This window comes from Heptranchias perlo, chromosome 23, assembly GCF_035084215.1.
Source record: "Heptranchias perlo isolate sHepPer1 chromosome 23, sHepPer1.hap1, whole genome shotgun sequence".
NCBI lineage: Eukaryota > Metazoa > Chordata > Chondrichthyes > Hexanchiformes > Hexanchidae > Heptranchias > Heptranchias perlo.
The window spans coordinates 23,605,555-23,620,721 of record NC_090347.1 but is presented as its reverse complement, the minus strand read 5'-3'; the positions used below and the strand labels follow the sequence as shown (position 1 = coordinate 23,620,721).

General features: G+C 42.9%; 1 protein-coding gene across 4 annotated transcripts in view; it reads left to right on the top strand.

Moving 5' to 3' along the window:
* The window catches only part of ntn1a (netrin 1a), a 157,514-nt gene that overhangs the window by 70,827 nt on the left and 71,520 nt on the right, over positions 1-15,167 (top strand). For all 4 annotated transcript variants that reach the window (XM_068004198.1, XM_068004199.1, XM_068004201.1 and 1 more), the window contains exon 3: positions 14,089-14,277. In XM_068004198.1, coding sequence (XP_067860299.1) covers positions 14,089-14,277 — 189 coding nt within the window. The remainder of the gene's footprint in view (positions 1-14,088; positions 14,278-15,167) is intronic.

Genomic DNA, 15,167 nt, shown 5'->3' with positions numbered 1-15,167 from the left:
CCCGAATCTCTCCTTCTTTGGCTTGGCATCTGTTTTCCCTTATGTCTCTGTGAAGCACCTGGGGATGTTTTTCTACAATAATGTTGCTATGTAAATGCTGTTATTGTCCTTTTATTTTTGTTCTTGGATTTACTAAGACCAGTGTCCAGTTAAACCCATGTTTTTACTGGGTCTCCCTGGATGCGAACCTTATACAAAAGTCAGCAAGGTTACATTGGGGTTGCCGCTGGCTGCATGAGGCACACCTGTCAGGAACCGGCTAAGCATCTACCTACTGACACCAATATAAAAGCAGTTTAAACATACTTTGAGTTCATTTAAATGTTTAGATGGAGTGGATGCTGACACCCACACTCGCTAAATATTTATGACATAACTACACATATGCAGAGCTCTCTGGGCCGAAGAATTGCAATTCGAACCAAGAAGTATAAACAGGGTACTGATTGGCTGAAACCCATAAATGCAGCATCAAACGGTTTAAATTTCAGGGCCCTTGTGACAAAAGGACTTTGCTGTTTATGAGAAAAGATGGAGACAGGAGAGCACGTCTCTTTTGATTCTGTTTTGATGAGAGCAAAGTTGTTGTAATTATTCCAACGATGTTTTGAACAGTCCTATCAGTGAGATCTTCAGGGAAAACCTATTCATGGGAAGGTCATGCCATTGAGACTGTTCTAAAGAGAATTTCTCTGTACATTGCCAGCTTTGCTTCTACTAAACAATCTGTTGTGTAAGCAACAAGCAACTCTGGAGTGAATGAGAACACATTGTTGCAAGTAAAGATTTCTCACTGCGGAGGTCGTCTAAATTCTTCTAGATTAATTTCAAGTTAAAAGAAGCTTTCATTTCCTGAAGAAGACTTGACTCTGAGGTGACTATAGAGTCAATCCCTGTAAACAGCCAATGTGAGCCAGTGAGGCAATTCTGGGATGACAGGACAGTACTGTGAAACTGCAGAAGTAGTTTGCTCAGGCAATAGTTTTGGTCTACATTCTGCTGCAGTGCAAACTAGTCTCATACGGTGTGACTCTACTTGTAGAAAGGTTCTGTTTGGCTTGCTTCGTGCTTATCAACAAATTCCAGGTATTGTATGTTGTACCTGATAAGTTACTCAGTTGTTGAATGCCATTCTTGACTAATTGGAGGCATTTACTATGTGCACACAAATAGCATGGAACAGCTTTGAAAGCAACACCATCTTGCAAAGAAATGTCACAAGGCAAAAAGTTGATCTCAGTAAACAAGGGTACTCATTGTGGTTTGAGTCATGAAATTTGTCATCGATTTCACAAAAACAAAATCATAGTGGATTTTACCCACTAAGTATCAAAACCATTTAGTCACAGGGGAAAGCATTAACTCTTAGGAACACAGGAACAGGAGTAGGCCATTAAGCCCCGCGAGCCTGTTCCGCCATTCAATTAGATCACGGCTGATCTGTATCTTAACTCCATCCACCCATCTTGGTTCCATAACCCTTAATACCCTTGCCTAACAAAAATCTATCAATCTCAGTTTTGAAATTTTCAGTTGACCTAGCCTCCACAGCTTTTTGGTGGAAGAGAGTTCCAGATTTCCACTACCCTTTGTGTGAAGAAGTGCTTTCTGATTTCACCCCTGAATGGCCTACCTCTAATTTTAATGTTATGCCCCCTTGTTCTGGACTCTCCCACCAGAGGAAATAATTTCTCTCTATCTACCCTATCACATCCTTCAATCGTCTTAAACACTTCAATTCAAAGAAAAAGGGTGGCACTGCCAAATTTAGAGCCCCCTGGTTGTCTAGAAGTATACGGGACAAGATAAAGCAGAAAAAGAAAGCTTATGACTGTCACAGAAAACTAAATACTGCAGAAAGCCTGGAGGAGTATAGAAATTACAGGGATGACGTAAAAAAGGAAATAAGGAAAGCAAAGAGAGGACATGAAAAAATATTAGCTAGTAAGATTAAAGAAAACCCAAAGATGTTTTATCAGTACATTAAGAACAAAAGGATAGCTAAGGAAAAGGTGGGACCTATCAGGGATGATAAGGGTAACTTGTGTGTAGAAGCAGAGGATGTGGGTAGGGTTTTAAATGAATATTTTGTCTCCGTATTCACAAAGGAAAGGGATGATCCGGACGTAGTAGTTAAAGAGGAGAGGTGTGAAATATTGGATAAGGTAAACATAGCGAGAGAGGAAGTAATAGTGGGACTGGAATCCTTGAAAGTTGATAAGTCACCAGGGCAGGATGGATTGTTTCCTAGGCTATTGAAGGAAGCCAGGGAGGAAATAGCGGATGCTCTGAGGATCATTTTCCAATCCTCACTAGATACAGGGGAGGTACCGGAGGACTGGAAGACTGCAAACGTAGTACCATTGTTTAAAAAGGGTACGAGGGAAAGGCCGAACAATTATAGGCCGGTCAGTCTTACCTCGGTGGTGGGCAAACTATTAGAATCAATACTGAGAGATAGGATAAACTGTCACTTGGAAAGGCATGGTTTAATCAGGGATAGTAGCATGGATTTGTTCAGGGAAGGTCATGCCTTACAAATCTGATTGAATTCTTTGAGGAAATGACAAGGAGGATTGATAAGGGTAGTGCAGTGGATGTTGTCTACATGGATTTTAGTAAGGCATTTGACAAGGTCCCACATGGCAGACTGGTCAGAAAGGTAAATGCCCATGGGATACAGGGAAATGTGGCAAATTGGATCCAAAATTGGCTCAGTAACAGGAAACAAAGGGTAAAGACGATGGATGTCTTTGCGAATGGAAATCCATTTCCAGTGATGTGCCACAGGGCTCATTGTTGGGTCCCTTGCTGTTTGTGGTATATATTAATGATTTGGATTTGAACACAGGGGGCATGATTGGCAAATTTGCAGATGACGCAAAAATTGGCCATGTAATTGGTAGTGAAGAGGATAGCTGTAGACTCCAAGAAGATATCAGTGGGTTGGTGGAGTGGGCGGAAAAGTGGCAAATGGAGTTCAACCTGGAGAAGTGTGAGATAATGCACTTAGGGAGGGCAAACAGTAAAAGGGAATACGCAGTAAACGGGAATATATTGAGAGGGGTAGAGGAAGTGAAAGACCTTGGAGTGCATGTGCACAGGTCCCTGAAGGTGGCAGTACAGGTAAATAAGGTTGTGAAGCAGGCATACGGAATGCTGTCCGTTATCAGCCGAGGTATAGAATACAAAAGCAGGGATGTAATGATGGAACTGTATAAAACGCTGGTAAGGCCACAGCTGGAGTATTGTGCGCAGTTCTGGTCACCACATTACAGGAAGGACATAATTACTCTGGAGAGAGTGCAGAGCAGATTTACAAGAATGTTGCCAGGGCTTGAAAATTGCAGCTACGAGGAGAGATTGGATAGGCTGGGGTTGTTTTCCTTGGAGCAGAGGAGGCTGAGAAGAGACTTGATTGAGGTGTACAAAATTATGAGGGGCCCAGATGGAGTAAACAGGAAGTACCTGTTTCCCCTAGTGGAAAGTTCAAGAACTAGAGGACATAGATTTAAGCTGATTGTCGGAAGGATTAGAGGGGACATGAGGAAAAACCTTTTTACCCAGAGGGTGGTGGGTGTATGGAATTTGCTGCCTGAACTGGTGGTAGAGGCAGGGACTCTCAACTCTTTTAAAAAGTACCTGGACTTGCACCTAAAGTACTGTAAGCTGCAGGGCTACCGTCCGGGTGCTGGAAGGTAGGATTAGAATGGGCACCTGGTTGTTCTTCGAGCCGGCGCGGACACGATGGGCCGAAAGGCCCCCTTCTGTGCTATATCTTTTCTATGGTTCTAATTATATCATCCCTTAATCTTCTATATTCAAGGGAATAAAAGGCTCATGTATGCAACCTGCACTCATAACTTAATCCTTTTAGCCCCGGCATCATTCTGGTGAATCTGCAATGCACCCCCTCCAAGACCAGTATGTCCTTACTGAGGTGCAGTGCCCAGAACAGAATGCAGTACTCCAGATGGGGTCTAACCAAAGCTCTGTACAGCTGTAACATAACTTCCACCCCTTTGTATTCCAGCCCTCTTGAGATAAAGGCCAACATTCCATTAGCCTTTTCATATTATTTTTTGTACCTGTCCACTAGCTTTTAGTGATTTCTGTACATGGACCTCTAAATCTCTGCTCAGCCACAGTTTCTAACTTCTCGCCAGTTGGAAAATACTCTGATCTATCTTTCTTAGAACCAAGGTGGATGATCTCACACTTTCCCACATTGAACACCATCTGCCACATTTTGCCAACTCACTTAATCTATCAATGTCCCTTTGCAACTTTCTGCTCCCATCCACACTATTTACTGTACCACTTATCTTAGTTTCATCAGCTAACTTAGATATACAGCTCTCTCTATTCCTTCATCCAAGTCATTTGTAATTATAGTAAAAAGCTATGGCCCCAGTACAGATCCCTAGGTGCCACCATGGGGGAATTTTAACCCCCAAGAAATTTCAAGCGCGACCGCAATCCGGCTCCAATGCGCCCACTTCCGAGTTTAACGGAGGCGTATTTGGCTGTGTGCGAGTGACCTACTTGCCAGAGGCAGGTTGATAATTAGTACAGGCGGGTCGGTAATTACCAGAGCAATTTACATGATTAGCAGGTGTTAATGAGGTGCTTTTAAATTGAATTCCACGAGCATTAGAATTTAACGCCTCCAGCACGGGTTTCCCAGAGCTCGGGGAAACTCACCGGTGAAACAGAAGCGAGATTGAGCCGCAGTTCATGGGGGTCTTTAAAGTTCTGATTGCCCGATGTGAATAAAAGCTCAGTGCTTACAGCTGGTGTCTCAGTTCCCTCTAACAAACATTTGGCAGAGACATTTGTGTTCATACAGCTTTTTCAGAACTTTGGAGGCTTTCAAACAGACAAGATCAGGATAGGGGGTTCCATGGATGTATTCAGTATGATATAAGAAGAGGAAGACAATCATCATCCACGGCAGTGACGTCGTGCTGTGGAGGGATCTGCAGGTGAACAAGAGGTGCACAACACGGGTGTGGAGTACAGCAGAGAGAGGAGCAGAGCGGAGAACAACAGAGAAAAGAGGAACAGAGGGACCGAGGTCACAGAAGGCACTGCCTGAGAGGGTGTGCAGAGGCTCAGCTTACTTGACCTTTCTGAAAAGCAGTGCCTACTCAGGCTCAGATTCAGCCGGCAGGTGGACGCAAACATCTGCAGCCACCCTCAAAAAGAGTTGCTCTCTGTTGCATCTGGTGGCCTCACAAAGCCCATCGCTGTAAAAGTCACCATGCCCTCAATTTCTTTGCCTCTGGTTCCATCCAATGTGCCACCAGCAACATCTCCAGAGTCTCTCAGTCGGCTGCACCTAAATGTATAAGGCAGGTAATGGATGGGTTGTTTGCCACAGCGTCCACTTCTGTGAACTTCCCAGGCAACAGCAGTAGCCAGAATGAGAGAGCAGTCGGTTTTGCCTCTTTGGCTGGCTTCCCACAGGTGCTGGGTGCAATAGATTGTGCACACGTGGCAATCACATGAACCAGGAGCTTTTATCAACCGCAAGGGATTTCACTCCATCAATGCACAGCTAGTGCGCAACCACAAGAAGTGACTCGTGCAGGTATGCGCCAGATTCCCTGGCAGCTGTTATGTTGCTTTTATACTTCGGCAGTCCAACATTCCAGACCTCTTCCTACCAGGAGAAAGACATAAGGGCTGGCTTCTTGGAGACAAGAGATACCCCCTTCAAACTTGGCTCACGACATCAATGAGATGCAAGAGTGCTACAACCACAGCCACATGACCACCAGGTGTGTCATTGAGCAAGCCATCGGCATGTTGAAGATGCGCTTCAGGTGCCTAGATAGGTCTGGAGGCGCCCTTCAGTACTCACCAGCGAGGGTGTCCTGAATGATCGTGGTGTGCTGCGTCCTGCACAATATTGAGCAGCAGAGAGGATTAGAGGTGGAGGACGACAAAGACGCTCGTCAATCATCTTCTGATGAAGAAAACATGGAAGCGGAGGAGGAGGATGAACAATATGAAGATGGGGTACCCATCACCAGACCGGCCGTGTACGTTGCTGCCCGGGATGCCAGGGATGTCCTCATATCTCAAAGATTCACTTAGTCAGAGTGGGGGAAAGAAAAATTGAAATACACCGGCCGGTTCCCAACATCACCAACACCCCCACCCCCCCCCACCCCCTCACTTTGCACAAAATAGTCCTTCAACCAATCTCACACCCATTGCACATCCCCAAATGGGTCCCATCATGTATTGACATTCATCATGAAGCAAATGAAAGGGCGAGTTGGCACTCAGGACCCAAAAATGAGCAAGACGTGGAAGTGGTACTAATCAATAAATTTTATGTGCCAGTATAAAAAAAGGAAACTTCACAACGTAACATTTTTTCAAACACCCAAGTGCATAAACTTGGTGAATTACAATGGATTGATCTTATGCTTCCTACCGCTTCTACGTGGTGCATCCCCTATGGCTTCAGCAGAGGTAGAGTCAGGCTGCTCAGATCCCCGCCCTAAGTGCTGAGATGCTTTTGGCCTATGACTTCTGGGTTTTGGAGCCCATGAGAGCCCAACGAAAGACTGCTCCACCTGCATCTGTGCAGGGGCAGACTCGGCCATCGGGAGAGGAGGCATAATGTCGGGAATTGGTTGTGGGGGGGGGGGGGGGTGTTAATGGATGAGACGTGGGATCGCTCTGAGTGGAGTTCCCACTTCCATGTCCCCTTTCGCCATCATCCCTCTCCTGGGCCAGCGCCACATCACTCCTACCACTCTGCTGGGGAGCAGCTTGGTGCACATCAGTAACACGTTGTAAGGCTATGGCTAAGATATCTGTCATCCTGTTTAAGGCGGCAGACATCTCCTGCACAGCCGTGGTTATGGCCTGCATAGCCTCATTTGTGAGCCATGCTTGAAGCTGTACGGAGGCGGCCACTCTCTCCATGGCAGACATTCTCGCAATTACCTGTCCCACCAATCCCTACTGTTGGAGTTGGACTCCTCTATCCACTCCACTAGTATGGAGAATGTGTATAGCATGTTTGGCAGTACCTTGCAAAGTTGCAGCTGTACCTCAATCATTCTCATTCTCGATGTGGAGATGCCGGTGATGGACTGGGGTTGACAATTGTAAACAATTTTACAACACCAAGTTATAGTCCAGCAATTTTATTTTAAATTCACAAGCTTTCGGAGGCTTCCTCCTTCGTCAGGTGAACGAGTTGGCTTCCTCCTCAGGCTTGTCATAGTTCAGTCATTGATGAAATAAAGTTAGCATGTGTGTCCGAGATGTTTAAATTCTGTCACCAGGCATCTGTGAGTTCCCATTCTCTCCATCTCTGATTGAGAGGGATGCAGATGTGCCACTTATCTCCATGGCATCCTCCTCTGCATCAGTGAGTTGCATAATTTGTGGAGGGCCATATCCAGTCCTTTCCCTCCATGCGTTTTGTACTCTCTTCTCCTACAAGTGGCGAAAGAAAAGACCTGTGAGTGACTGAAGGTCACGTATTCACTTGATGGATGCAGTGCATTGGGTGGGGCTGACTATCAGACAGATGCATCAGAGGGTGACTATCAGACAGAGGCAACACATTGCATAAGGACTGGGGTGAATGGCAGCGGTGGATGGATACATGGGGAAGTGAGGAAGTGCATATAAAGTGAAGGATGGGTGCTACTGAAACGTAAGTGGGTGTGAGGAGTGATGTGATGGAGTATACTTGGCAAGACAGAGTAAGAGGGGGTTGTTATACACCACAGGATGTAGGTGAATCAGCAACTATACTCACTTTTCCTGACCTGGTTAGGTCATTAAAGCACTTCCTGCACTGCATCCAAGATCGGGGCACAATGTTTCTGCTGCTCATCTCCTCAGCCACCTCCAGCCACGCCTTCTCGGTAACAGAAACAGGTTTCTTCCTTCCATTACTGGGGAAAATGATGTCCATCCTGCTCTTCACTGCACCCAGCAGTACTTCAAGAGAAGCATCATTGAATCTGGATGCTGGCTTTGCTCTTTGTCAATCCATGGTAAATTCCTCCTTGCTCCTCCAAATTCCATTTTTGCATTGGCCCTTTAAACAGTGGACCTTAGATCATGTCATGCAGGTGCGCATTACACCTCCTGTGAAGCTTGGAGACACAAAACCCATAAGAGAATTATAATCGTTCAATCAAGTTGAGATTGCAGAATCCGACCTGTTAACTTCACTTCCAGGTTTCGCGTCCAAAAATCCTACCTCCCCTCCCCCGCTTCCCGCTCTCTTCTCCAGCTCTGACTATATATCGGGGCCCACTAGTCACATCCTGCCAATTTGAGTACATACCCATTACCCCTATCTCTATCTTGTACCTCCTAACCAATTCCCTATCCAAGCCAACAGGTTTCTCCAATTCCATGCACTCTCATTTTTGTTAACAGTCTCTTATGTGGAACCTTGTCGAATGCCTTCTGGAAGTCCATATAAATAACATTCATAGACACTCCTTTATCTACCATGTTAGTAACCTCCTCAAAAAATTCAACTAGGTTCTTAAGACATAACTTACCCGTTACAAATCCATGCTGGCTCTCTCTGATCAGTTCATATTTGTCCAAATGCTCAGTCACTCTGTCTACAGATTCTAGTGACTTCCCCACAACTGACGTTAGATGAATAGGCTTATAATTTCCTAGTTTATCTCTCTTACCCTTCTTAAATAGTGGAGTGACATTCACAATTTTCCAATCCAAGGGGAGAATTCCTGAATTGAGAGATTTTAGGAAGATCATGACTAATACATCAACAATTTCCTCATCTACTTCTTTTAATACCCTCGGGTGGAAACCATCTGATCCTGGAGATTTGTTTATCTTTAATAACATTAGTTTCTCCATCACTATGTTTTTACTTATATTGAATCTGGTTAGTTCTTCCCCTCGATTTATTTTTAGTTTTCCTTGAATTTCTGATATTTTATTCTCATCCTCTGCTGTGAAGACCGATACAAAGTAACTATTTAGTAAGTCTGCCATTTCCTGATTTCCAATTACAATATCACTTGTGTCTGTCATTAAGGGGCCCACATTACTATTAGCCACCTCATAAAACTTCTGTGAGATTTACCAGTTTTACTGTGTAATCGATTGAAAAGTTTGTTACAATTTTAACACAGAATATCATCTCTGAGATTGTTGAGGAAATTAGCATAGATTTCTATATGTATTTAAGTGTAATACTGTTTCTTTTTTCTCTGTAAAAGTTGCAACGTTTCAAACTACATTTTTAATGAATTCACACAAGAAGATGGCGCAGTGTGTAACAGCTGTGATATGGAGTGGTCAGGTATGCTTCTGTACCAACGACTGTCATACAGGGAATTCCCAGTCTATACAGAAGAGGCTGTTGAGTGAACACCTTACAAACTGAGAGCAACCGTGAGAGGGAAAATTATCTTGCATGTGCACCTTCTCCAAGGCAATTAAAGAGCATTAAGAGCTGGTTGTTTGCCTGATTTCTCGGCCAGTGTATTGTGGGGAGGGGAACTAGGGAAAAACAGGGAGAGAAAAAAAATCGCATAACTTCAGTGAGCCAGAATATTTTATATCAGTTTTGATGGTTTTGAATTACATGTCAGATAAGCCAAGAACAAGATATCATTTAAAATTTTCAAAACATAAAACTTGAAAATGGATGTGATTATAGTACACATGTAGATTCGAGTGTTGAAATCTTACTCTGATTCAGTGTTTTTGAATTGTACCTGAAGTGTCAGAAAACTTCAAAAGCCTGATATCTGCCATAATTTCCACTGATGCTTTCGTTCTCTATCTGTATTTCCTGCCAATTCATTTGTGATCTTAGAAATATGTAACACTGGAACCACTTTTCTTGAACTATCTTTTAAACATTGTAAACAGGTGTGAAGAACCACTAACAATTTTGAATGTTGAATTCTGCATGCCGTTGAAGGAGCTTTGTGATGTCTGCAATCCAAGCACACAACGTATGCGTCTTATTTGAAGTCCTCCCACACAATGAGTTCAAGGCAATGAGTGATTTAGGAAAATATGACCAGCAAGTAAAACAGCAACTATGACTTACCAGAATAGGGCATTACAAAAGATGTTTTTGGGAACTTTTCACCATTGACACATCAGAAATGACTGGAAAGTACAAAGACTTTCCAATTGTATGCTATTTGCAAAACTTTTATTAAGTACGCTATTACAGATTTTTTTTATTCATTCATGGGATGTAGGCGTCGCTGGCAAAGCCAGCATTTATTGTCGATCCCTAATTGCCCTTGAGAAGGTGGTGGTGAGCCACCTTCTTGAACCGCTGCAGTCCGTGTGGTGAAGGTTCTCCCACAGTGCTGTTAGGTAGGGAGTTCCAGGATTTTGATCCAGCGACGATGAAGGAACGGCGATACATTTCCAAGTCGGGATGATGTGTGACTTGGAGGGGAACGTGCAGGTGGTGTTGTTCCCATGTGCCTGCTGCCCTGTCCTTCTAGGTGGTAGAGGTGCGGGTTTGAGAAGTACTGTCGAAGAAGCCTTGGCGAGTTGCTGCAGTGCATCCTGTGGATGGTACACACTGCAGCCACTGTGCACCGGTGGTGAAGGGAGTGAATGTTTAGGGTGGTGGATGAGGTGCCAATCAAGCGGGCTGCTTTGTCCTGGATGGTGTCGAGCTTCTTGAGTGTTGTTGGAGCTGCACTCATCCAGGCAAGTGGAGAGTATTCTATCACACTCTGACTTGTGCCTTGTAGATGGTGGAAAGGCTTTGGGGAGTCAGGAGGTGAGTCACTCGCCGCAGAATACCCAGCCTCTGACCTGCTCTTTTAGCCACAGTATTTATGTGGTTGGTCCAGTTACTATATTTCCTATTGATTTAGTATGCTTGATGTGGCATCTTTTGTGAGTCAGAGCCGCTTCATTCAGCCTTGCTCCTGAACCACATGACATACATTTCCCAGGGCTTCAAAACTATGGAACCCTTTACCTTCCTCAGTTTTCCTTTCCTTCTACAATCGACACACCTTTAAAATGAAAGGTTTCCATTATCTCCATCACCACTTCTTGATTCACTTCATCTTATCTCCTATCCTTTTTGACTTCTTGTTGAGTGCCTGGCAGATTACTGTTAAGGTCTTCCAACATAAGCATGTACGAGGAAGCCAAAGGACTCTTCTTCTTTATATTGTTCAGAAGAGTTTTGGTTAATAAGTCTAGAAAATGTGCTTGTCTTCTGTTGCAAAGTTACAAAAATAGGCAGGTTGCTCCTTGTAGGTATTGTTCCTGTCAATACTGAGTTTAAGCTGCATGTCCAAGGATGTCACTTTAAGATTGGATCCTTCTGACACACTGGACAGACAGGTTGGGGCTATCACTTCTACAGGAGTCCAACCTGACAGCACTGAACTATCAGACACTTACAGCAATTTTGAGATTGCCATCCTCAATGGTACCTGTCACACAATAATCACTGTTACTATATATTCCTCAGAGCGGTTAAAGCTTTAGCAGACTTATTGATAACCAGATTGCCATTCACCAATGCAGAGCTGCATCATTCAGTCTTGCTCCTGAACCACATGACATGCATTTCCCAGGGCTTCAAAACTATGGAACCCTTTACCTTCCTCAGTTTTCCTTTCCTTCTACAATCGACACACCTTTAAAATGAAAGGTTTCCATTATCTCCATCACCACTTCTTGATTCACTTCATCTTATCTCCTATCCTTTTTGACTTCTTGTTGAGTGCCTGGCAGATTACTGTTAAGGTCTTCCAACATAAGCATGTACGAGGAAGCCAAAGGACTCTTCTTCTTTAAATTGTTCAGAAGAGTTTTGGTTAATAAGTCTAGAAAATGTGCTTGTCTTCTGTTGCAAAGTTACAAAAATAGGCAGGTTGCTCCTTGTAGGTATTGTTCCTGTCAATACTGAGTTTAAGCTGCATGTCCAAGGATGTCACTTTAAGATTGGATCCTTCTGACACACTGGACAGACAGGTTGGGGCTATCACTTCTACAGGAGTCCAACCTGACAGCACTGAACTATCAGACACTTACAGCAATTTTGAGATTGCCATCCTCAATGGTACCTGTCACACAATAATCACTGTTACTATATATTCCTCAGAGCGGTTAAAGCTTTAGCAGACTTATTGATAACCAGATTGCCATTCACCAATGCAGAGCTGCATCATTCAGTCTTGCTCCTGAACCACATGACATACATTTCCCAGGGCTTCAAAACTATGGAACCCTTTACCTTCCTCAGTTTTCCTTTCCTTCTACAATCGACACACCTTTAAAATGAAAGGTTTCCATTATCTCCATCACCACTTCTTGATTCACTTCATCTTATCTCCTATCCTTTTTGACTTCTTGTTGAGTGCCTGGCAGATTACTGTTAAGGTCTTCCAACATAAGCATGTACGAGGAAGCCAAAGGACTCTTCTTCTTTATATTGTTCAGAAGAGTTTTGGTTAATAAGTCTAGAAAATGTGCTTGTCTTCTGTTGCAAAGTTACAAAAATAGGCAGGTTGCTCCTTGTAGGTATTGTTCCTGTCAATACTGAGTTTAAGCTGCATGTCCAAGGATGTCACTTTAAGATTGGATCCTTCTGACACACTGGACAGACAGGTTGGGGCTATCACTTCTACAGGAGTCCAACCTGACAGCACTGAACTATCAGACACTTACAGCAATTTTGAGATTGCCATCCTCAATGGTACCTGTCACACAATAATCACTGTTACTATATATTCCTCAGAGCGGTTAAAGCTTTAGCAGACTTATTGATAACCAGATTGCCATTCACCAATGCAGAGCTGCATCATTCAGTCTTGCTCATAAGCCACAGAGCATACTCTTCCTGAGAACTCAACATTTTTGGAATACTTAATCTCCCTTAGTCTTCATTTCCTCCTAGCAATCTATAGGCTTCTAAAACAAAAGGCTGACATTAAAACGTTAAACTACTCCCTGAGTTAATTTGTTTCCTCCTCTTTCCTTTTCCATCTTGGTGCTGCCTTGCACTATGGACCCACATCCAGATATTTTGATAATTTAAAAAAATTCCACCTCATTTAAGTGCACCCAATCCAGAACAAAGAGAGAAACAAAGCTGAAACTGCCAGAAATATTTCTTCATTTGTATTTCTCAGATTGGTACCAGCATTTGTAAAAATGTTATGGAATCTCTGATCACTGCAAATAGAAACTACTGAATGAATACTATAATAACATATTTACCTAGGTATCCAGTATGACTCCAGTTTAATTCTGGAGACAACAACTTGCATTTATATAGCACATTTTAACATAGTAAAATGTCCCAAGGCACTTCACAGAAACAAAATCAGACAAAATTGACATTGAGCCAAAGAAGTAGGACAGATGACCAAATGCTTGATCAGTGAGAAGTCTGTGGTATTTAAAATGGCATACACCTCCCATGTTTCAAATTCTGTTGCGTGGTTACTTGGCACGGACATTAATGTGATGACTTGAAGTCTGGATCGTCACAGGGAAGATTAGATGTTTCCTGCTGTGTTAGCCCAGGGGTTCACTGATACCATCTAGGCTGGTATCCATGGACAGAGGATTGGCTTTCCTTATGACTCCGGTACTGAGAGTTCACACTGACAAGTTAATTCCACAGAAAAGCCCATTCCAGATTCAATGCAGTACAAACGTACTAATGTAAAAGGGGTAAAAAACATACAAAAAAATACAAGAAACCCAGCTAAAACACAAATTGTTCCTTTTAGCATGTACTTTTAGTGATATTTAAACAAGTAGTAATTGTACCATCACTAGTATATTTAATCATCTATAAATATAATTTTGGTATGTACTTTAACTCATTATAAGCACTTCCATTATATCATGGTGTCTTTTATGATTTTACTGATCCTAAACTCCTGACATTTTCATATTATTTCATGGTCAAACATTCAACACAGTGCACATGTAGGTATTGTGTATCAAATGGCTCTTTACTGAGGAGCGTGTAATAAGGGTGCAGAGTAATAGTACAATTATTTGTAAGTCTATTGATTCCATTTTCATTGATTGATTTATATTACTTTGCAGCTTGCAACTGTAACCTGCACGCCCGAAGGTGCCGTTTTAACATGGAACTCTTCAAGCTTTCTGGTCGGAAGAGTGGAGGAGTCTGCCTGAACTGCCGACACAACACAGCAGGTCGCCACTGCCACTACTGCAAAGAAGGCTACTATCGTGACATGACAAAGCCAATCACTCATAGAAAGGCGTGCAAAGGTATGTGGGAAGAAACTTGGCTCTCACCTGGCAAGAGGATTATTTTCCTTTTGTCTGCCATCGCTGTGGAGCTTCCGCTGGTGGAAGCTGCCTTGTTTGCAGAAACTTTAGCCCATCATTTTGGCACAGAGGGCTTTTGAGGAGAAGTTCTTTTGGAACACGTGTGACAGGACAAGGAAAACAAACAAAAGCTGACAACAGAGAAAGACAAAGGTGTGAAAGGATTCTTAGGTTTAGTCGTATGACTGAGCAGGACTGGCAGATCAAAACATTAGCACAACACAGGTGTGCACACCAGCAAACACACAGCAGTTACATTCAACAGGATCAGCCACAAGACAAAGACAGCCTCGCACACACACTGCTCAAAGCAGCATTTTAATCTCCTAACAAACTGCTCTAACGCCTCTGAAAACAACTTTAGTTCTTTGAAATGGGTCCTCATGCCTTGGCTTTTGTAAAGTTTTTTTTCTTCTTTCAAAAGATAAACATGGGATTTTCAGCATTATCTTCCTGTCCTTGATTTAATACTCACAGTTAGAAAGAATGATTAAAGGTAGAATGGAAGAGGCTTGTTTTTACACTTCAGATTAATCCACGACCTAAATGGTAATTACACCTGCTTGTGGAACCCAAAAATGACATTATATTAACAAACAAACCATGCATCTCATATCTACGAGCAGGCATTCACCAGTTCCTGAAGTTTGTATAATTCCAAATATACAAATTTGTGTTCAGAAATTATCATTCCTTTAATCAGCTTAGAATTTATTTATTTTCATGCCATTTGTAAAATGACCAAAGTTTGAAAATCTGAATAAGGATTAAACACCTATACTTTCAAAATTGTATGAAAGTGCAGCACTATTTTTTGTTATAATCCAATA